The 23,219-nt window shown below is 41.7% G+C and overlaps 1 protein-coding gene across 2 annotated transcripts in view; it reads right to left on the bottom strand.

The window, feature by feature from the left end:
- The window catches only part of vwa8 (von Willebrand factor A domain containing 8), a 501,727-nt gene that overhangs the window by 123,347 nt on the left and 355,161 nt on the right, over positions 1-23,219 (bottom strand). For both annotated transcript variants that reach the window (XM_073046008.1, XM_073046009.1), the window contains exons 29-30: positions 13,314-13,513; positions 1,476-1,592 (exon numbers count right to left, since the gene is read on the bottom strand). In XM_073046008.1, coding sequence (XP_072902109.1) covers positions 1,476-1,592; positions 13,314-13,513 — 317 coding nt within the window. The remainder of the gene's footprint in view (positions 1-1,475; positions 1,593-13,313; positions 13,514-23,219) is intronic.

Raw genomic sequence — 23,219 nt, 5'->3', positions numbered from 1 at the left:
GTTGTAACAATTCAAGGTCACCGAGACCAAGAGGCTGATTATTGATTTCATGAGAAGGAAACCAGGTCCATGAGCCAGTCGTCACTGGAGGATCAGAAGGACAGTAACTTTAAACTCCTCTGTAATTTGGGAGGACCTTCCCTAGGCCCAGCACCTGAGTGAAATTATGAAGAAAGCACAGCAGCGCTTCTACTTTTTTAGGAGTTTGTGGAGATTTGGCATGACATCCAAATCTTTGACAAAATTCTATACATGTGTAGTGGAGAGTATATTGACTGGCTGCATCACAGCCTTGTATGGAAACACCAATACCCTTGAATGGTAAATCTTACAAAAAGTAGCAGATATGGCCCAGTACATCACAGGTAAAGCCCTCCTAATCATTGAGCATGAAACACTGTTGCAGGAAAGGACCATCCATCATCAAAGACCCCTACCAGAGAGGATATGCTCTTTTCACTGCTGCCATTAGGAGCCTCAGGACTTGCACCATCAGGTTCAGAAACAATTACTACTTCTCAACCATCAGGCTCTTGAACCAAAGGGGATAACTTCATTCAACTTCACTTGCCCATCACTGAAACATTCCCACAACCAGTGGACTCACTTTCAAGGGCTCTTCATCTCATGTTCTCGATATTTACTATTTATTTATTATTTCTTCTTTTTGTATTTGCACAAGTTGGTTGTTTTCTGTACTCTCGTTGAATGCCCCAGACGGTGCCGTCTTTCATTGATTCTATTGTGGCTGTTATTCTATAGATTTATTGAGTATGCCCACAAGAAATTGAATCTCAGGGTTGTATATAGTAACATATATGTACTTTGATAATAAAGTTCACTTTGAACTTTAAGTACAATTCACGGCAGCACCACGTATATCAAACTACATTAGAGGCTCTATATCAATGCTGTATTTTTCATATTTCCATGTATTGTCTGACAATATAAAAGGAAACCACTGCAGCCCATTGAGTCTATACCGGTTCACAGGGCAATTCAATTCCCTATTAAGTTTTCTATTAATTTATTCTCCCCACAGATTGTCCTAACCATTTACAGTGGCCAATTAATTAGCCAACAAGGTGTCTTTAGGATATGAGAAAAAACTAGAAGACCTGGAGGAAATTCATGTTATCACATGAAGGATATGTGAACTCCACATAGATAGTACCAGAGATCACCATTAAAACCAGGTCCCTAGAACTGTGAAGCTCTAGCACTATCCAATGTCCCGTCACGCTACCTTGTTTTCTGTTGGCTACACAAAGAAAATGTTTAACCTTTCAACACTCTCCCAGTTATAACTATCAGTAAATGAAGTTGCATTCCAACAGAGTATGGGACCATTGATGTTACAGCAGCAGTTCTGTTGCTTATGGTCCTGTGTCTATTCATTACATAATACAACTTGGAAATCAAATTAGATAACTGAAAAATTTACTGCCTTATGCAAATCAACCTGAATTACCGACCTTGTCTTCTTTATTCGCCCACCAGTGTGCCTTTTTAGGAGGTTCCTGCTCTTTACCAGAGAAGATAATTCGACTGACTGCACCATTGTTCAAGTTAATTAACAAGATCACGTTGCTCTGTGAAGGAAAGAGAAGAGCAGACATCATGGTATGGGACAGACCATTTATCCTGACTGGTCGATGGCTGCAAAAGGTACCTGCTATTCTATTACTGTTGATCTATGAAAAGCTTAGGGTAAGTAACTGTGACATCATGTGCTCATGAACTCAATAGAACTGCAGGAACCTGAGATCAGGATGGGTTATTGACAGGGAACCCTTTCAAAGTGCGCTTGTGGAAGGGTAAGAAATTAGTGAATTTGCACACAGTCTCCTTGAGCACATGGTGTACAATGAGCACAAATCAGACAGTGGAAGTTTGGTTCTGCTCCCTCTACGAGGGATAAGTAATGGAAAAGACCCAGGTAAGGAAGGAAGGAAACCACTCAGGAATGATGTTGCCTGGAAAGATTGGGGGGGGGGGGGGGTTGTCTAGCCATGCACATTCAGGGGCTTCTTTATAAACCTACCAAAGATCAAAAGAGTCTGCACATGTTATCTGTCATCGTGAATCCCCATCACCTGGGTCATGCTCTCTTCTCACTGCTACTGTCAGGCAGGAGGAACAGAAGCCTAAAATCCCACCAGGTTCAGGAACAGCAACTTTCCTACAAGCATCCCAATTTTAACAAAGCAAGGGGACACTATGGACCACCCCTCGTACTACCAGGAACTTGTTTGTTTTCTTTTGCACTAATATCTTTTACACAGTCTTTTCTCTTGTATAATTTATGTACAAATTATGTATAGTTTGTGCTCTGTGGGCTGTCTTGATGCTATGTGCTTGTGATCTTGCTGCAAGTAAGTTTTTCTTTGTACCAAAACCTCAACGTACTTGGCACATGACAATAAATTTGATTTGACTTAACCTGAAGCCTTCTGTCATTCATCACTTCACCTGTTCCTTCCACTAGGTCAGGACTTGAAAGTTACACAAGGTACCATGACACATGAAACAAAACACAAGGGATTCTGCACATGATGGAAATCTTGAGCAACACTCAAAATGCTGGAGGAACTCAGTAAGTCAGGCAGCATCTCTGGAGGGAAATGATTAGTCGATGTTACAGACCTTGACCCCTTATCAGGACTGGAAAGGATGAAGGAAGATGTCAGAATAAAAGGGTAGGGTGAGGAGTACAAGCTGGCAAGTAATAGGTTAGTCCAGGTGAAGGGGAAGGCAGGTGTGTGGAGGAGGTGGAATTGTAGGGTAACATAATTGGGGGAGATGTACATAATTTGCAACCACCAACATTGAGCTGGCGTTTCTCTTTAAGAGGCTGGTCTGATGTAATTATGTTAAGATTTTTAGCGTGTTTTTGTGTTTTGGTTTTGGAGTTAAATGAAATGTGTTATGAGTTTCTTTAAACATAAAGCACCTCACTTTGTTTTATTTGCAAAAACTTACATTGGTGACCCTGAAGCTCCAGGACTTTTCCAGAGTTATTGAACACGTCAGCCAATGCAGTCGATTTAAAACTGTCAGAGTTTTGGGAGCAAAATGTATTTGCTTGGTTTGTTCAAGACGAGGCCCAATTCGCTCTGTGGGAGATCACCGCAGATGACACCAAATTCCACTAGGTGGTCATTTCGCTCAAGAATTCCACAGCAGTGAGAGTGTTGAGTCTGCCTGAAGACCCGCCTGAACACAATAAATAACAATCGCTGAAAACTCACCTTCTATGGACTTTTGGGCTACTTATTGACTTCTGTGCGCGCCAAACAATTGTTCTTCTTACCCAGTTTTGGTAATGTTAAGCTATCGGAGCTAATGGACCACATGTTGTCTCCCCTGGGAAATCACCATCCTTGTTTTATTTTTAAAGAACTCTTCATGCAGCAGAGACCTGATCAAATTTGCAGAGCCCCTGCTAATGCACCCATGAAGGATTATAGGGAGCTTGCTAAAATGGCTGATAGTCTACACTCAGCCAGGCAGAGATGCATAATTCCTCCTCCTTTACCTACCTCAATAAGCCGAGATAGCAAGGCCTCCAACATAAGGACATCTGCGGCTGCGAAACAGACACCAGGGCTATGGTTTTACTATGCTCACTTTGGTATGAACACTAGGAAGTACAGCATGTTTGACCGTGAGCTTCTTGGTCTCTATCTGGCTGTCGGCCATTTTCATTTTTTTCTAGAGGGTCACCATTTCACAGTGTTTGTTGACCACAAACCACTCATGCGTGTGATGGCCAAATTATCAGACCCTTGGTTTGCACAGCAGCTGATTGCCTCTCATGGCCAGTCGTTGAGGCCGTATACATAGGGACTGACTATGCCGGCATGGCAGCCGACAAAGATACTGACCCAGAGGTCCCGGCTTATCCAGCAGCAGTCATGGGCCTGTGGTTGGCTGACATTAAGTTCAGGTGAGCCAGGTGATTTCATTCCTGATGTCATGACTGCCTGGTTGGCATTTCAACAGCGTTCTACCCTCCTCAGTAAATTTAATTCCTTTTCAGCTATTCCTACCTCCCATTATGGCGTACAATACTCTTGGGTTCTGGTTGACCTACATTCCACCTTGTTTGTTTTCGTTCGCCATGATGCACACCAACATTCCCTTAGGTTCCCTTGTGATGGCCCATTCCACATTTTGGAATGGGGAAAAAATACTTTTAACATAGGTAAGAGAGGTAAAAATGAAAGTACTTCGGTCAATCACCAGCCCAACAAGATTTGGAGTATCCCTGGCTTCACAACATGGCCACAAGCATGTCAACACATCCCTGGATGAGCCAGAGACACCTGCTGTTCTTCCACCCATGGAACACCAGACCCATCCCAGGTAACTTGTCCAAGCTTCAGACAGGCCCACAATTCCAGTTTTAGTAAATTCTGGGGGGGGTGGGGGGGTTGAGATCTGTGTAGGGTAAGGCAGGGAAATGTACATAATTCACAATCACCAACATTGAGTTGGGGTTTCACTTTAAGAGGCTGGTCTGACATGACGACGTGATTGTGAAAAGATTTCTAGCACCTTTTTGGGCTTAGGTCTTGCAGTTCAATAAAATGTGTTACAGGTTTCATTAACCATAAAACGCCTCACTTTGCTTTATTTGCAGAAACCTACTGGATGAAAGGAAATGATGTGAGAAGCTGGAAGGTGATAGATGGAAGAAGCATAGGGCTGAAGAAGTAGGAATTTAATAGGAATGAAGGGAAGGAGGTGGGGGATGAGAAGGTGATGATGGGCAGGTCATTAGGACAGGAGGGGGAACAGACAGAAACCCTAAAATGCATATTCCATTGCAGGCAAGGTGGCAGGTTGCTGTGGGATGGGAAAGCCTCTAACAGAGATCTGCTCCACTCTCTGCTCATGAGGGTGCTCAGAATACCAAAGAAAAACATGCACAGGAAAGAGCAGAAAGCTCTCGAGGGCTGTGCAGAACGGCAGTTAGTTCACCTGCAAGAGGTTGTTTGTGAGGATGAAACATCGCTTTTCCAGAATCTAACTATGTCACTTGGTGGGAGCTCTGGCAGAGTCCAGAAATTCTTCAAGACAATTTCTAATGATCTTTCAGTGATGCCTCCAGCACCCTTTCCAATCTAGGGCAGCAACATAAAACATGTTACTGATCGCACTACATTGTATTTCACTCCTAAATTCCAGCCAAAATGGAAAGGCTTTGCTTTGTGTTTCCGTGCAGCACAAAAACAATCTGGCTGTTTACACAAGTGTCTTTTCCCAGTCAACTTGATCTCATCCTACTCACCTGAGCAACATGTCCTTCTAGTGATTGCAAACATTAATTTAAAATGGTGTAGCAATGCAACAGGAATTAAATAATTACAAACGATGGTTTTCACAAAGCCGATTCTATGGACTCACTTTCAGGAACTCTTCATCTCATGTTTTTGATATTTATTGCTTATTTATTGATTTCTTATTATTATTTTCTTCTTTTTGTATTTGCATAGCTAGTTGTCTTTTTGCACACTGGTTGTTGCCCTGTGAATGTGGACTTTCATTGATTCTATTAAGGTTATGGGATTTATTAAGCATGCTCACAAGAAAATGAATCTCAGTGTTGTATATGGTGACATATACAGTGGCATGCAAAAGTTTGGGCACCCTGCACGGTCAGTACGTAATAACACCCCCAATGGCAAGTATCACAGCTTGTAAACACTTGCTGTAGCTGGCTAGGAGTCTCTCAATTCTTGTTAGGTGGATTTTCGCCCATTCTTCCTTGCAAAACGCTTCTAGTTCTCTGAGATTCTTGAGCCGTCTTGAATGGTCTTTTGAGGTCTATCCACAGATTTTCGATGATATTTAGGTCGGGGGACTGTGAGGGCCAAGGCAAAACCTTCAGCTTGTGCTTCTTGAGGTAGTCCATTGTGGATTTTGAGGTGTGTTTAGGATCATTATCCTGTTGAAGAAGCCATCCTCTTTTCATCTTCAGCTTTTTTACAGATGGGGTGATGTTTACTTCCAGTATTTGCTGGTATTTAATTGAATTCATTCTTCCCTCTACCAGTGAAATGTTCCCTGTGCCACCGGCTGCAACACAAGCCCAAAGCATGATTGATCCACTCCCGTGCTTAACAGTTGGAGAGGTGTTCTTTTCATGAAATTCTGCACCCTTTTTTCTCCAAACATACCTTTGCTCATTGCGGCCAAAAAGTTCTATTTTAACTTCATCAGTCCACAGGACTTGTTTCCAAAATGCATCAGGCTTGTTTAGATGTTCCTTTGCAAACTTCTGATGCTGAATTTTGTGGTGAGGACACAGGAAAGGTTTTCTTCGGATGACTCCCATGAAGGTCATATTTGTGCAGGTGTCACTGCACAGTAAAACAGTGCACCACCACTCCAGAGTCTGCTAAATATTCCTGAAGGTCTTTTGCAGTCAAACGGGGGTTTTGATTTGCCTTTCTAGCAATCCTACAAGCAGTTCTCATGGAAATTTTTCTTGGTTTTCCAGACCTCAACTTGACCTCCACCATTCCTGTTAATTCCCATTTCTTAATTACATCACAAACTGAGGAAACGGCTACCTGAAAATGCTTTGCTATCTTCTTATAGCCTTCTCCTGCTTTGTGGGCATCATTTATTTTAATTTTCACAGTGCTAGGCAGCTGCTTAGAGGAGCCCATGGCTGCTGATTGTTGGGACAAGGTTTGAGGAGTCAGTGTATTTATAAAGCTTTGAAATTTGCATCACCTGGCCTTTCCTAATGATGACTGTGAACAAGCCATAGTTCTAACAAGCTAATTAAGGTCTGAGACCTTGGTAAAAGTTATCTGAGAGCTCAAATCTCTTGGGATGCCCAAACTTTTACATGGTGCTCCTTTCCTATTTTCACTCTAAAATTGTACAAGACAAAAATAATACACTAATCTTGCTTAAAATGGTGAAAAGAATGTTTCATCTTTAACTTTATGACTTTTGGAGATCAGTTCATCTTCTACTCACTTAACTATTTACAGTAACAGAAATTTTGACCAGGGGTGCCCAAACTTTTGCATACCACTGTACATACTATGACAATGAACTAGTTTGAATGTTGTACAGGGAGCGCGCGCGCTCTCCCTCTCTCTCTCTCTCTCGCTAAGAGCAGAGTTAATATTCTTATCATGCTCTCTCTGTTTCAGGACTCAAATACAGCTTGTTGCAGTTATGCAATAACCAATTTCACAGGAGTATTTCAATCAATATCCTGTTGAGACAGCTTGCGACAGCTTTAAATGATTACATATATGGCACCACTTAATGAGTTTTGTATCAAGTTCAGGGCCATGATGCTCCCAGTAAGGATGCAAATTATAACAGGCAAGTGAGCACAGCTTCAAATTGTAGCCCTGATATTTGATTCAGTTTCTTTCTGGTGCGGTATCAAGGAGTTGCAGCTCACTGTACTAGGCTGCCTACTGATGCTAATGAGTTGGAGGTGGGCAGATATAGTGTAAACACCACAGATTTGGTTTTGAAGACTGATCTTGTGGTAGAGTTTTCTCGTGTGTAGTTTTTACATATACTTAGAGGATACACAAAGCATATCATCAATTTTACCCAATCAGACTTTACCAAGGATTAAGGAGACACAAAAGATTGCAAATGAAGATACTGCAGGGTCTCAGCCCAAAACATCGACTGTACTTTTTTTCCCATAGATGCTGCCTGGCCTGCTGAGTTCCTCCAGCATGTTGTGTGTGTTCTTTTGAGATGAAGATGCCTTATGTCTTATGAGAAAAGGGTGAACAAGGTAGTGTTTTTCTCTTTGGAGCGAAGGAAAATAAGAAGTGAATTGATAAGAGGTGTATAAGATTATAAGACACATGGATAGAGTAGACTGCCAGCACCTTTTTCCCCAGGTTGGCCAGAGGCAATCAGTTAAAGGCGAGTGGAAGAAAACTTAGCAGAGGTAGTTTTTTTTTTACAGAGTGTGGTGGGTGTCTGGAACACAGCCAGGCATGGTGGTAGAGCCTAATACAATAGGGACATTTTAAAGACTCTGAAATAGGCACATGGGAGTAAGAAAAATGGAGTAGTCCTGAAGAAGGATCTTGGCCCGAAATGTCAACTGTTTACTCTTTTCCATAGATGCTGCCTGACTGGCTGAGTTCCTCCAGTACTTTGTATATGTTGCTTTGGAGTATTATGAGCTGTGTAAGAGGGAAGAGTTAGATTGATCATAGAGTAAGTTTAGATAGGTCTGCACAACATTGTGGGCCTGTTTTGTTGTACTGTTCTACGTTCTATGTTGGAAAAACTCAGTGGGTCAGGTAGCATCTATGGAGGGAATTTTGACTCTGGGTTAAAACCTTTTACAGATCCTGATTTTCCTCCACAGATGCTGCCTATCCCGCTGAGTTCCTCCAAAGATTGTTTGCTGAAGATTATACTCCATTGGAATCTCCTGTCATTGTTCTATTTTATTTAGATTCTAATTTTTAAAGTAACATGCCTACTTTATTTATCTTCTCAAAACATAGCTCCTGACAACATTGTAATGTGCATGATATAGTAATCTGCCACTCAGCAATTGAGTATTTGTTTCATCAGCATATGGAATTAAACTGTGTAACCCAACCATTAAAGTTTCCATTTAGTTGTTAAAACCTTGCAAACTTACTTACAATAGCTCCAAGCAACCCTATCAATCTTAATCTCCCACTTTTTCTCTGTAACGTACTCTCTCACCAAAACCCAACAACTCCTCCAGATTTTCCTACCAATAGGGGTAATTTACAGCAGACATATAATCCACTAATACGAACATCTTTGGGATGTGGGATGAAACCAGGGCCCCCGGAAGAACCCACTCAGTCACCGGAAGAATGTGTTAAATTCCATAGAGGAAGCAGTGGAGGTCAGGATCAAACATGGGTTGTTGGAGCTGTGAGACATAGAACTACTCATTCTCAAAAGAGGGGGAACCTGTCATCCATCATATGATTAACTTGTTTGTGACTCGAGACCCGCCCACTGCAGCTGATTCCTTTTGCCAGAGACAGCGTCACGTCGCCAGTGTGGTCCACTCTACAAAGTGTAAATTGAAATGAAACTAAGTAGGCCAGAGGTTTATTCCAATAGGGCCCTTGATTTCATTACACTTGGCCCCTGGATTTGGTTGCCATAGAAAGGGCACCCCTACTTTGAACCTTTTTCTCGGAAAGGATCCTGTAAATGATTGAAGTTGACTGTGAGACAGAACAGCACAAACACTGTGAATGCTATGCTTATATTTCATTGTTCTAACTGTTGCCTATTGTTATGTTTCCTATTCCTGTCTAGGGCATCCAGTACAGCTCTCTGGGGAACCACAGTTGGTCTAGCACTGTTTTATAGTACTGCATCCACTTCCAGTCATTGCTTAATGATGAAAATTTGCAATCTCAGACAAGCAGCAGTTAACAACAGAAGTAGTTTGGGAGTTCACACTTGCTATTAACACGCGCAGCTTACAGGTGTGGAAGGGGATGGAAATTTCTATGGATTTCCTGCCGTTCTCCCAGGAATATATGTCAACATTACAGGGAATGCAGAGGCCAGGATTTCCTGGTGCAAGCTCTCACAATGACACGTGCTCTTCCTGTTGGTACCAAGGTCTGAGGTTGGTGTTTCTCCCTACGTCCAGAGATAAGGTAACAACTAATAAATGTCAAAGAGGCAGAAAGATGAATCTTAACAGGATCAAAGGGTTCTGAATAGTTCACTCCAGCATACATCTGAAGCCAAACCAATCTGATCCAAGACTACAGCTACAAAAGAAATCTGAGAATAGGAATGCAGCAGACATGCTCAGAGGTAACTGGGCCGAGATGCATTTAATACAATGTCTAAAGACCTGGTGCCAGTGGGAGTGTCTTTGCTTTAAATTTAAAGGCGCAATCACATGGCACCAAAGTCAAAGTCATAGGGTCATACAGTTTGGAAACAGACCCTGCAGCCCACAGAGCTAGTGGTGACCATCAAGCATCTATCTACACTAAACATGCAGCAATCTGCTAGACGAACATAGTGGCTCGTACAGAATCAGTGGTGGGAAAGGAATTGCAGATGGTTTGACCTGAAACGCTGATAGCAGGTCAAGCAGTTTACACCCTTAAATTTGCAGCAAAGACACTCCCACTGGCTTGACCTGCTGAGTTCCTCCAGCAGATTGTTTGTTGTTCCAGGTTCCAGCATTTGCAGACTTCTGTGCCTACACTAATCCCATTTTATTCTTGCTACACTTACATCAACTCACCCACAGACAGGGCACAGACCCTGCCAATCCATGAAAGAGAACTAGAGCACCTGAGGAAACCAAATAAAATCACTGGGGAAAACACCATGGTGAATGTGCAAAACTCCAGACAACCACTGCCACAGCTCAGGATTGAAAACAAGTCACTGGAGCCGCACTGATGTGAAACCTCACTGTCACTCCCACAACAAATAGAGCAAGAACCGAGCAAAACTGAGCCAGCACTAGAATAAAGTTTGCCAGGCAATCCGGGTTAAGTAAACTCCAAACAGCCTCACCTTCAAACTTGAGTCTTCTCAACTCACTGTACACCTGGAATTTTTATCATTAAACTGATGCCAAGATTACGTGGTGGAAATTTGAGCAGAGGATGAGGTAGCTGGGTGGTTCGGATGGAGTAGAATACTCGAGGGGGCCTGACGATCTTTAAACTTATAGGAGAGTTGATCAATTTTGTATTCATTCTTGCGTATTAATTTGTACATCATGAACCTGGACTAACTTGAGTTTGTTTTTCTGGAGGATTGGAGTTTGAGGGCAACCTGATAGAAATATACAGCTCCCCAGGATACGAATGATCTGACTTATGGAAATTCTCCCATAATTTTTTTAAAATTCTGTTTAAGAATAAAATGTTCCATGGTTTTCATTAATGACAGGATACATTCTACTTGCTAAATTATAGATAGTGTTAGGTTGGATACTCAATGAAATAAAAGAATTATTAGAAAGTATGCAGAGTGATATGACGTGTCCTACCCTAAAAAATGGACACTATTGACTTACAGAGAAATTAGCTATGAGCAGTTCTCTGGAACAGAACCCATAAAACGCATCACATTTTGCGTATAGTAAGTCCTAATTGTGGCTATTAGGCCTTGGTCACACGGCTGCAGCAACGATGTCGTATTTGGCGGTAAGAACACAACACAAATGTTACTGCCATACTCAGCAATGCCAGGTGGATGAACAACACAATTATCGACAATCACAAGACACCTATTATCGAGGTTATTTTCTCTACAGTATTTTTCAACAAAAGGACTAATGTTTCACTCATATGCTCAGAAAAAAGCACTTGGGTATTCCAACCACTTGGATGTGCACAGAACACAATGGGAAGTATTTTCTTATCAACGCATTTCAGTGCCCTCGGATTTTCTGAATGGTACACTAGTAGAGGCTTAAGGACAGCATCACCAGTGGCATTAATAATAGGCATTAGGGTAAACCTGTCCTTCAATGCCTTGTGTCCCTTAGCCTGCTTTTCTTCTATCGAAATAAATGTCTTGCTTGTCAATTTTTTCCAATAAATTGCAGTTTCGTCACAGTTAAACACTTGATAAAACGAATAACCATCTTCTGTAATTATTTTCTTCAGTTCTGCTGGGAACTTTTCGGCAGCTTCAGTATCAGCCGAAGCACTCTCTCCAGTAAACGTTAAACTATGAAGCTGCACTCACCTCAGAAACCAGTCAAACCACCCATGACTGCCTTTAAATTCCACTTTTGCAACACTTTCATCACCATCGTCCAGTGCTTTCTGTTTCAGCTTATTAAAAAGACTGACTGATTTCTCCTTAAGTATAAGATAACTTAATGGAACACCAGGCTTTGTACACCCATCAATCCACTCAAGCAATGAACTTTCCATTTTACCCATTACTGGATGCCAACTAAGAGAGACCACTTTGCTACAAGCAGAACCAACAGTAACATCGGCAGCTTTCAAAATTCTTTCTCCGTGCGTATAAATGGTGTGAATGGTGGATGCAGGCAAGTTCAATGCACGGACAATGTCCTTACTTCGTTCACTACGATCGAAACGCTTAATTATGTCTAGTTTTATGCTAAGTGTAACACCCTTACAAGCTCTTTTAGGCTTTTCCGATACCTTAGAACTCATCTTGCTAATGGATGCACAAAATAAATCGACATAAAGCACAGATGCTCAGAGGCACGTGTTTAAGCAATGCCGGCGAGAATGCAGATCTGGGGGAGGAGCTTGGCTGCTCGGAGTGCGCGCTGCCTGTTTTCGTAACAGTGAAAACACCTTCTATTAGCGAAAACAGGTAACTAATGTAGGTCTTTCATAACAGCGAGGTGTCGTAAAGCGAACGTTCGAAAAACGGGGGCCACCTGTATCTTCTATTTCCTTGAACTTTGATGCTGTCTATACGTAGCACATATTTCCAATTTCCTTATGACATAGAGAGAGGCACTGAGTCAATGATAGCTCACAGAGCAAATAATTTTTCCTGTAACTTTTCCTCTTCACATTCCAATCAACTCTCACCTCAGATTCTAACACTTTACAGAACCTAGATAACAATTTGACCCACGTGTCTTTGGGATATGTAAAGAATCCAGATGGGATGTTGTGAGACAATAAGGACTTCAAAACATTTCATTAGAACAGACCACTGCACTTTCTCTGTACTTCATTCTGTACTCTGTTACTGTTTAACCTTGTACTCCTCAATGCACTGATATAATGAATTGATCTGTACGGACGGCATACAGGAAGCTTTTCATTGTACCTCGATATATGTGAAAATAATAAACTAATTTGTCAATTTACCAGTATGAGAAGATTTCAAATAGAACAAGATAAAAGAATCTTGTTAATATTAATTGAAGGTTTATTAGCTATAGCCAAAACAAGAGGTTTAGAATGGAGAGCAGGAACACTTTTCATAAGTGTGAGGTTCTATAAAGCACTTCCATGCTTGAAACAGAAACAATATTAATACTCAAGATTAAATCAGAGAGGGAGGTCACGGGAGCAAAGGGGGAATTGGTGGGGAGGTAAATATGATTTGGACTATTTGAGCAGACAAAGCAAAAGCACTGGGAAGAATTGGTTGTACCTAGTTGTAAATTTCTATCTTTCATACAATGGAGTTTACGGAATGTGCTTGCTCAGTCTGGGAAGTGAGCATTTTATATTCTGCTTTGCATCTCTGAAATTAGTGTAAAACATTAACTGCTGCTTCATAAGAACCGCCTGCTGAACTTGCCCAAGTGCATTAAATACCTGCTCCTCGTGTAATATGACTTGGTTGTGGAGTGATTGACCCAATGGAGCCACCGTCACAAAGGGCTGCCACACACGACTGGTATTCCGGGGAAAGATGTCATACAAATCCACGTACTGTATGTAGCTGCCAGGCACGTCCATTGAGTACAGCGAGACTGGATTACATGTCGCCACATATATGGTGTCAGTGGTTTCACCTGTGTGTGATAACAGTATATCAGTGAACACATTCTACAAAGGTTCCGTTTAGTAACCAGCAAGGTTTATTTGTAGAATCAAAGTCAAGGATTATAGCCATATGCACAAGTACATGTATGCACAGTTGCAATAAAAAACTTACTTGCAAAAGAATCATAGGCTCACAGCATCAGATACACAACGTTCACAAGAAAAACATAAATTATACCAAATTATACAAGAAAGAACACTAAATAAAACAAATAAAAGTCCATTGTAGTGCAAAGGGGTCATAGAGTTTCTACACTGAGTAGTGATTAGGGTGGTGCAGTATGGTTCAAAAAGTGAATGATTGAAGGGAAGCAGCTGTTCTTGAACCTGGTGGTGTGGGACTTCCTATATTTCCTGCCCAATAGCAGCTGTGAAAAGATGGTGGGGATCTTTGATGATAGAAGTTGTCTTCTTGAGGCAAAGAGTCTGCAGATACTATCAGTGGTGGGGAAGAATGTACCTGTGATGAGTCCACTACTCGTTGCAGCTTCTGATGTTTCTGCACATTTGAGTTGCCATATCAGACCACAATGCAACAAGATTGCTTCAACAGAAACTAATTTCATTTTATTATTCAGGAAAGGAAATAGGACTAATAGGGAACTATAGACTGGTGAGTCTCACGTCTGGAGTAGGAAAGAAATCTTAGGGATAAGATTTATGAGCATTTTAAGATCATGGTCAAATTGAGGACAGTCAGCATGGCTTTATGTGAGGCAGGCCACATCTTACTAACTTGATTGAGTATTTTGAGGAAGTGACAAAGGTGATTGATGAAGACAGAACAGTGGATATTGTCTACAAGGATTTAGTAATGCATTTGACAAGATCCCTCATGGGATATTGGTCATTTAGATTCAGAATTGCCAAGCACATAGAAGGCAGAGGGTCATGGTTGATGAGACTTATTCTGACGGGAGATCTGTGACTAGTGGTGTTCTGCAGTGATCCACACTGGGACTTCTGCTGTTTGTGATATATATAAATGACCTGGTTTGCGCAGGGATTTAGAGAGAGTGGATTGGGTCAAGTTGTTTTATGGGAAGGATGTAATAGAGAAATGGAGGTCATTTAAGGGTGAAATTATGAGGGTACAGAATCTTTATGTTCCTGTTCGGTTGAAAGGAAAGGTTAAAGGTTTGAAAGCGCCATGGTTTTCAAGGGATATTAGAAACTTGGTTCGAAAAAAGAGGGATGTCTACAATAGATATAGGCAGCATGGAGTAAAGGAATTGCTCGAGGAATATAAAGAATGTAAAAGGAAACTTAAGAAAGAGATTAGAAAAGCTAAAAGAAGTTACGAGTTTGGTTTGGCAAATAAGGTGGAAGTAAATCCGAAAGGCTTCTACAGTTATATTAAAAGCAAGAGGATAGTGAGGGATAAAATTGGTCCCTTAGAGAATCAGGGTGGTCAGCTATGTGTGGAGCCGAAGGAGATGGGAGAGATTTTGAACGATTTCTTCTCTTCGGTATTCACTAAGGAGAAGGATATTGAATGGTGTAAGGTGTGGGAAACAAGTAAGGAAGTTATGGAACCTATGACAATTAAAGAGGTGGAAGTACTGGCGCTTTTAAGAAATTTAAAAGTGGATATATCTCCGGGTCCTGACAGGATATTCCCCAGGACCTTGAGGGAAGTTTGTGTAGAGATAGCAGGAGCTCTGACGGAGATCTTTCAGATGTCATTAGAAACGGGGATTGTGCCGGAGGATTGGCGTATTGCTCATGTGGTTCCATTGTTTAAAAAGGGTTCTAGAAGTAAGCCTGGCAATTATAGACCTGTCAGTTTGACATCAGTGGTGGGTAAATTAATGGAAAGTATTCTTAGAGATAGTATTTATAATTATCTGGATAGACAGGATCTGATTAGGAGTAGCCAGCATGGATTTGTGCGTGGAAGGTCATGTTTGACAAACCTTATTGAATTTTTTGAAGTAGTTACGAGGAATGTTGACGAGGGTAAGGCAGTGGATGTAGTCTATATGGACTTCAGCAAGGCCTTTGACAAAGTTCCACATGGAAGGTTAGTTAAGAAGGTTCAGTCGTTAGGTATTAATGCTGGAGTAATAAAATGGATTCAACAGTGGCTAGATGGGAGATGCCAGAGAGTAGTGGTGGATAATTGTTTATCGGGATGGAGGCCGGTGACTAGCGGGGTGCCTCAGGGATCTGTTTTGGGCCCAATGTTGTTTGTAATATACATAAATGATCTGGATGATGGGGTGGTAAATTGGATTAGTAAGTATGCTGATGATACTAAGGTAGGAGGTGTTGTGGATAATGAGGTGGGTTTTCAAAGCTTGCAGGGAGATTTATGCCGGTTAGAAGAATGGGCTGAACGTTGGCAGATGGAGTTTAATGCTGAGAAGTGTGAGGTTCTACATTTTGGCAGGAATAATCCAAATAGAACATACAGGGTAAATGGTAGGGCATTGAGGAATGCAGTGGAACAGAGAGATCTAGGAATAACAGTGCATAGTTCCCTGAAGGTGGAGTCTCATGTAGATAGGGTGGTGAAGAAGGCTTTTGGAACGCTGGCCTTTATAAATCAGAGCATTGAGTACAGAAGTTGGGATGTAATGTTAAAATTGTACAAGGCATTGGTAAGGCCAAATTTGGAATATTGTGTACAGTTCTGGTCACCGAATTATAGGAAAGATATCAATAAATTAGAGAGAGTGCAGAGAAGATTTACTAGGATGTTACCTGGGTTTCAGCACTTAAGTTACAGAGAAAGGTTGAACAAGTTAGGTCTCTATTCATTGGAGCGTAGAAGGTTGAGGGGGGATTTGATCGAGGTATTTAAAATGTTGAGAGGGATAGATAGAGTTGACGTGAATAGGCTGTTTCCATTGAGAGTAGGGGAGATTCAAACGAGAGGACATGATTTGAGAGTTCGGGGGCAAAAGTTTAAGGGAAACACGAGGGGGTATTTCTTTACTCAGTGATAGCTGTGTGGAATGAGCTTCCTGTAGAAGTAGTAGAGGCCAGTTCAGTTGTGTCATTTAAGGTAAAATTGGATAGGTATATGGACAGGAAAGGAGTGGAGGGTTATGGGCTGAGTGCGGGTAGGTGGGACTAGGTGAGATTAAGAGTTTGGCACGGACTAGGAGGGCCGGAATGGCCTGTTTCCGTGCTGTGATTGTTATATGGTTATATGGTTGAAAACTTAGATGCTAGCTTAATAGGCTTGCATACGATATGAAGGCAGGTAGTGTTGTGGATAGAGTGGGAGACTACCAAAGGATACAGTGGGAAATAGATCAGTTGCAGACATAGACAGAGAAATGTCAGATGAAGTTTGTTAGAATATTCAGTGACATGCTGAATCTCCTCAACCTCCTAAGAATGTAAAGACTGCACATGCTGGATGATTTGAGCTACTGAAGGATCTCAGTGTGTCTGAAATCTGTGGAGTTAAGGGGAAGGTGTTTGCTTTGGGCAAGACCCTGCATCAGGACTGAGAGTGTAAAGGGGAGACAACATAAAAATGTGAGGGGAAGGCTGAGGCAGGAGCTGGTTCATGATAGGTGGATCCAGGTGAGGAGTGGGATGATGGACAGATGGAGCCAGGTGAGGGAGGGAGCGTGGGAAAATAATTACAGATTTTAACATCATAAGATTATAGTTCCATTTGTAATTAGCTAATTGCTTTTCTCCCATTGCCAAAAGCAACAGACTGAATCTCAAGCATTAACTTATTCTGACTCCTGCCTATTTTATTTAAGTGGGATTGTGTGCTGAGTTCAATTCTGCCTGTACAATGACTGTGGTCACAGTGCGGGTAGTTGGACACACTCCACTAGCTCTGCTCAATGTGAAATATTTTTATGATCTCATCATACTTCGTAAAAAGTGTTGATAGAAGTAAAGCACTAATTAATCCACCGTCCCACTATAAATACAATTCAGCCACAACCTGTTGAGATTCAGTGGCCAGCATTCTGAACTCAGAATGTGAAAGCTCTATAAAAAGCTCAGCTGAGAATGACAGAACACGGAAACAGGCACTTCAGCCCAATTTGTTCATGCCTATCAAAGCCAGCCCTATCTGCCTACATTTAGTCCATAATCCCTCTAAACCTTTCTCTATCTACGTACTTGCTCAAGAGACTTCTAAATGTCATTATTGTACTCATCTCAACTACTTCCTCTAACAGCTTGTCCTATGGATGCAACACACTCTAAGTGAAGAGGTTGCCCCCTGTCCCTGTTAAATCCTTTCCCTGTCTCCTTAAGCTTACTGGATGTCCACTAGCTTTTGGGTTCCCTTTCCCTGGGAAAAGGACTGGGTGCATTTACCCTATCTATGCCCCTTCATGATTTTATACACCTTTATAAAGTCATCCCTGTGCTTCATTGTCAGAAATACTACACTTTCATTGAGACATTACACCAAGACCCTTCCGCCCTCTCAAATGGATTTGAAAGATCTCTTGACAGCATTAAAGTACCATGCTCACTGGCTTCTTGGTCTACCTCACTCATTCAACCGACAGCAGTGAAATATTATGTCATTTCTGTTTGTGAGATCTTATTGTGAACAAATTGGCCACTACATTGCTTACCTAATTTTCTTACATAAAGAAAATTTACATAAATGCCAAACGTTTATTTAACAATTTTCATTGACTGCTTGGCAGCCTTCTCCCTGCCTTGTTTTTCTGAAGCTGTAACTAGTAACAAAAAAACTAATTGCAGGAGGAACTCTGTGGATGAGACAGCATTGGTGGAGGAAAATCGACAGCAGATATTTCAGGCAAAACCCTTCATCTAGACCGTTTCATCTGCAGTCCAGATAAAGGGTTTCGACTTCAAACATTGACTACATATTTTCCTCTTTATATGCTGCCAGAGCCACTGAACTCCTCCAATGTTTTGTTGTTGCTCCAGATTTCAGCATCTGCAGTCTCTTGTGTCTCCACTAGTAGAGGAACATGGCATCCGAAGCCCACAATTCCCAGTCAAGTACAAACCATGCATGCCGGCTGGTAGTTTATTGTGAATAATGCCATTATGGTAGCCCATCCCACCAGATACAATGGCCTTGATCACATCAAGAATTCCCTGTAGAGTTAGGATTGGAGCCTGAAAAATGTGGCCCATCACTGACATTATTCATTACATACCTCACTGATCCACAAAGATGAAGGCATGCAGATATCCTAGTTCAGCACTAACCCCAGGATGTTCCTAGATTAACAAACTGTTGCTGTCAATGATTCACATCTAAACATATTTCCCTTTGCTGACAGTGTCTACCATTCAGTGACCAACTGACTGTGCTCTGTCACTATACGTGTCAGAAGTACAACAGAAGGCAACTGTGAAAGAACAGTGGAAATTGCCTACTCATTGCTAAACAGACATTGTTCCTCAACTTTTAAAATCTTCAACTGCATTACTTGACGAGACACTGATGATCTCTTCCCTAAAGGATTCAGCCAAATCTGAGCCATGGGAAGAGGGAAAAGGTTTTAGGAGCAGGGGAAGGATCTTGGGAACATGACTAAATCAATGGATTTGTTACCACTGAACATTCACTAATGCATCTTCTGAGGATCAACTGTTCCTGGAGGGGACACACTTATCCATCCGAAGATTAAGCCTTAATCCAGATCAGTGTGATATTCCAGACTGGCAGTCCAATGCGGTTCTGAACGAACACTGCCTTAATAAATATGCCATCGGCTCCTTTTGGTGGATAAAATAACTTCTGGGAATTTTGAAAAAAAACATTGGCATCCCAGCTAACATCACTAACACAGATTATCACATTGAAATTTGAGGTCCTCTAGTTGAACTCTACCACATTAGAGTCATAGAATAGAGTCACGGAGTCAAAGAACACTACAGCACAGAAAGATTATAATAGAATTTCCTTCTAAATAATTCCACAGGATTTGGACTCCATCCATACTTTGACAGCTTGTTTCTCTTTTAGAAACACAGAAACATAGAAAATAGGTGCAGGAGTAGGCCATTCGGCCCTTCGAGCCTGCACCGCCATTCAGTATGATCATGGCTGATCATTCAACTCAGAACCCTGTACCTGCTTTCTCTCCATACCCCCTGATCTCTTTAGCCACAAGGGCCATATCTAACTCCCTCTTAAATATAGCCAATGAACCGGCCTCAACTGTTTCCCGTGGCAGAGAATTCCACAGATTCACCACTCTCTGTGTGAAGAAGTTTTTCCTCATCTCAGTCCTAAAAGGCTTCCCCTTTATCCTTAAACTATGACCCCTCGTTCTGGACTTCCCCAACATCGGAAACAATCTTCCTGCATCTAGCCTGTCCAATCCCTTTAGAATTTTATACGTTTCAATAAGATCCCCCCTCAATCTTCTAAATTCCAGTGAGTATAAGCCTAGTCGATCCAGTCTTTCTTCATATGAAAGTCCTGCCATCCCAGGAATCAATCTGGTGAACCTTCTCTGTACTCCCTCTATGGCAAGAATGTCTTTCCTCAGATTAGGGGACCAAAACTGCACACAATATTCTAGGTGCGGTCTCACCAAGGCCTTGTACAACTGCAGTAGATCCTCCCTGCTCCTGTACTCAAATCCTTTTGCTATGAATGCCAACATACCATTTGCCTTTTTCACCGCCTGCTGCACCTGCATGCCCACCTTCAATGACTGGTGTCCAATGACACCCAGGTCTCGTTGCATCTCTCCTTTTCCTAATCAGCCACCGTTCAGATAATAATCTGTTTACCTGTTCTTGCAACCAAAGTGGATAACCTCACATTTATCCACATTAAATTGCATCTGCCATGAATTTGCCCACTCACCTAACCTATCCAAGTCACCCTGCATCCTCTTAGCATCCTCCTCACAGCTAACACCGCTGCCCAGCTTCGTGTCATCCGGAAACTTGGAGATGCTGCATTTAACTCCCTCGTCTAAATTATTAATATATATTGTAAACAACTGGGGTCCCAGCACTGAGCCTTGCGGTACCCCACTAGTCCCGTTTACTCCCACTCTTTGCTTCCTGTCTGCCAACCAATTCTCTATCCACATCAATACCATACCCCCAATACTGTGTGCTTTAAGTTTGCACACTAATCTCCTGTGTGGGACCTTGTCAAAAGCCTTTTGAAAATCTAAATATACCACATCCACTGGTTCTCCCCTATCCACTCTACTAGTTACATCTTCAAAAAATTCTATAAGATTTGTCAGACATAATTTTCCTTTCACAAATCCATGCTGACTGTGTCCGATGATTTCACCTCTTTCCAAATGTGCTGTTATCACATCTTTGATAACCGACTCTAGCATTTTCCCCACCACCGATATCAGACTAACCGGTCTATAATTCCCTGGTTTCTCTCTCCCTCCTTTTTTAAAAAGTGGGGTTACATTAGCCACCCTCCAATCCTCAGGAACTAATCCAGAATCTAAGGAGTTTTGAAAAATTATCACTAATGCATCCACTATTTCTTGGGCTACTTCCTTATGCACTCTGGTATGCAGACCATCTGGCCCTGGGGATTTATCTGCCTTTAATCCCTTCAATTTACCTAACACCACTTCCCTATTAACATGTATTTCCCTCAGTTCCTCCATCTCACTAGACCCTCGGTCCATCACTATTTCCGGAAGATTATTTATGTCCTCCTTAGTGAAGACAGAACCAAAGTAGTTATTCAATTGGTCTGCCATGTCTTTGTTCCCTGTGATCAATTCACCTGTTTCTGACTGTAAGGGACCTACATTTGTCTTGACCAATCTTTTTCTTTTCACATATCTATAAAAGCTTTTACAGTCAGTTTTTATGTTCCCTGCCAGCTTTCTCTCATAATCTTTTTTCCCTTTCCTAATTAAGCCCTTTGTCCTCCTTTACTGGTCTCTGAATTTCTCCCAGTCCTCAGGTGTGCCGCTTTTTTTTGCTAATTTATATGTTTCTTCTTTAGACTTGATACTACCCCTAATTTCCCTTGTCAGCCACGGGTGCACTACCTTCCCTGGTTTATTCTTTTGCCAAACTGCGATGAACAATTGTTGTAGTTCATCCATGTGATCTTTAAATGCTTGCCATTGCATATCCACCGTCAACCCTTGAAGTATCATTTGCCAGTCTATCTTAGCTAATTCACGTCTCATACCTTCAAAGTTACCCTTCTTTAAGTTCAGAACCTTTGTTTCTGAATTAACTATGTCACTCTCCATCTTAATGAAGAATTCCACCATATTATGGTCACTCTTACCCAAGGGGCCTCGCATGACAAGACTGCTAACTAACCTTTCCTCATTGCTCAATACCCAATCTAGAATGGCCTGCTCTCTAGTTGGTTCCTCGATATGTTGGTTCAGGAAACCATCCCGCATACATTCCAAGAAATCCTCTTCCTCAGCACCCTTACCAATTTGGTTCACCCAATCTATATGTAGATTGAAGTCACCCATTATAACTACTGTTCCTTTATTGCACACATTTCTAATTTCCTGTTTAATGCCATCCCCAACCTTACTACTACTGTTAGGTGGCCTGTACACAACTCCCACCAGCGTTTTCTGCCCCTTAGTGTTATGCAGCTCTACCCATATCGATTCCACATCCTCCAGGCTAATGTCCTTCCTTTCTATTGCGTTAATCTCCTCTCTAACCAGCAAAGCTACCCCACCTCCTTTTCTTTCCTGTCTATCCCTCCTGAATATTGAATATCCCTGGATGTTGAGCTCCCATCCTTGGTCACCCTGGAGCCATGTCTCTGTGATCCCAATGTTACGTACACGTGACACGTGACAGTGGTACCCTTGTCACGTGACTGGGGTTGAAGTTATACTGGACATGAGGTAATGGTGGAGTGATGTCATTTTCCCGCCAGTAGAGGTCATGTGACAGGTTTTTTCTACAGGGTATAAAAGGGAGACCCACCCTGTCAGGTGGGGCAGTTCGTGGCTGGATTTGCCAAGATGACTTCATATCACTGTGTGATTTAATGTGATGACGCAGTTTAGTTAAAAATGAAGTTTTATATAATGCCTAAAGTTTAAAAGGTCAGAGCCAACGGTTTCTTTGCTAAGGGAGAGTGAAGTTTGGAAAATGGAGATCGAGGAAAATCGATTTTCGATGGATTGACTTCGACCTTGTGTGATCCTCATTCGGAAGGATTTCGTTTACTATTCTCATGATAGTCTCCGCTGGAAAAAGCGGGAGATTGAGAATATTGTGGAAGGAAGGTCAGTCACTTTAAGTTGTTATATTTAATAAAATTCGACGTGGGAGTTCGACGCTGGGAATCGAAGGACATCGACGTGGAAGAGAATTTACCTCGCTTTAAAAAGTCTCTCCTTTTAAAAGTACCGTGAGCTTTTGAACTGTCGGCATATCGCTTTAAAGAATTGAGTTCTTTTCAATACCGCTTTAAAGACTGTTTGGGACTGCAACGCTATTAAGGACTGTTTGAGCAGCTGAGCTCGGATCATTGTTTGGGTTTGTTTACTTTTGAAGGGGGTTTGTTATCAGTGTTTAATAAACGTGTTATTTGTTATAAAAACCCTTCGTCTAACTCATCTATAATTATTGTTGCCTGAATACGTAACACCAACTATATCATATTCATTAATAACTATCTGTACATTCAATTCATCCACCTTGTTACGAATGCTCCTCGCATTGACACACAAAGCCTTCAGGCTTGTTTTTACAACACTCTTAGCC

The sequence above is a fragment of the Hemitrygon akajei genome, chromosome 5 (assembly GCF_048418815.1).
Source record: "Hemitrygon akajei chromosome 5, sHemAka1.3, whole genome shotgun sequence".
Classification (NCBI taxonomy): domain Eukaryota; kingdom Metazoa; phylum Chordata; class Chondrichthyes; order Myliobatiformes; family Dasyatidae; genus Hemitrygon; species Hemitrygon akajei.
The sequence above is the reverse complement of the archived record's forward strand: the minus strand, read 5'-3'. Positions and strand labels throughout refer to the sequence as shown.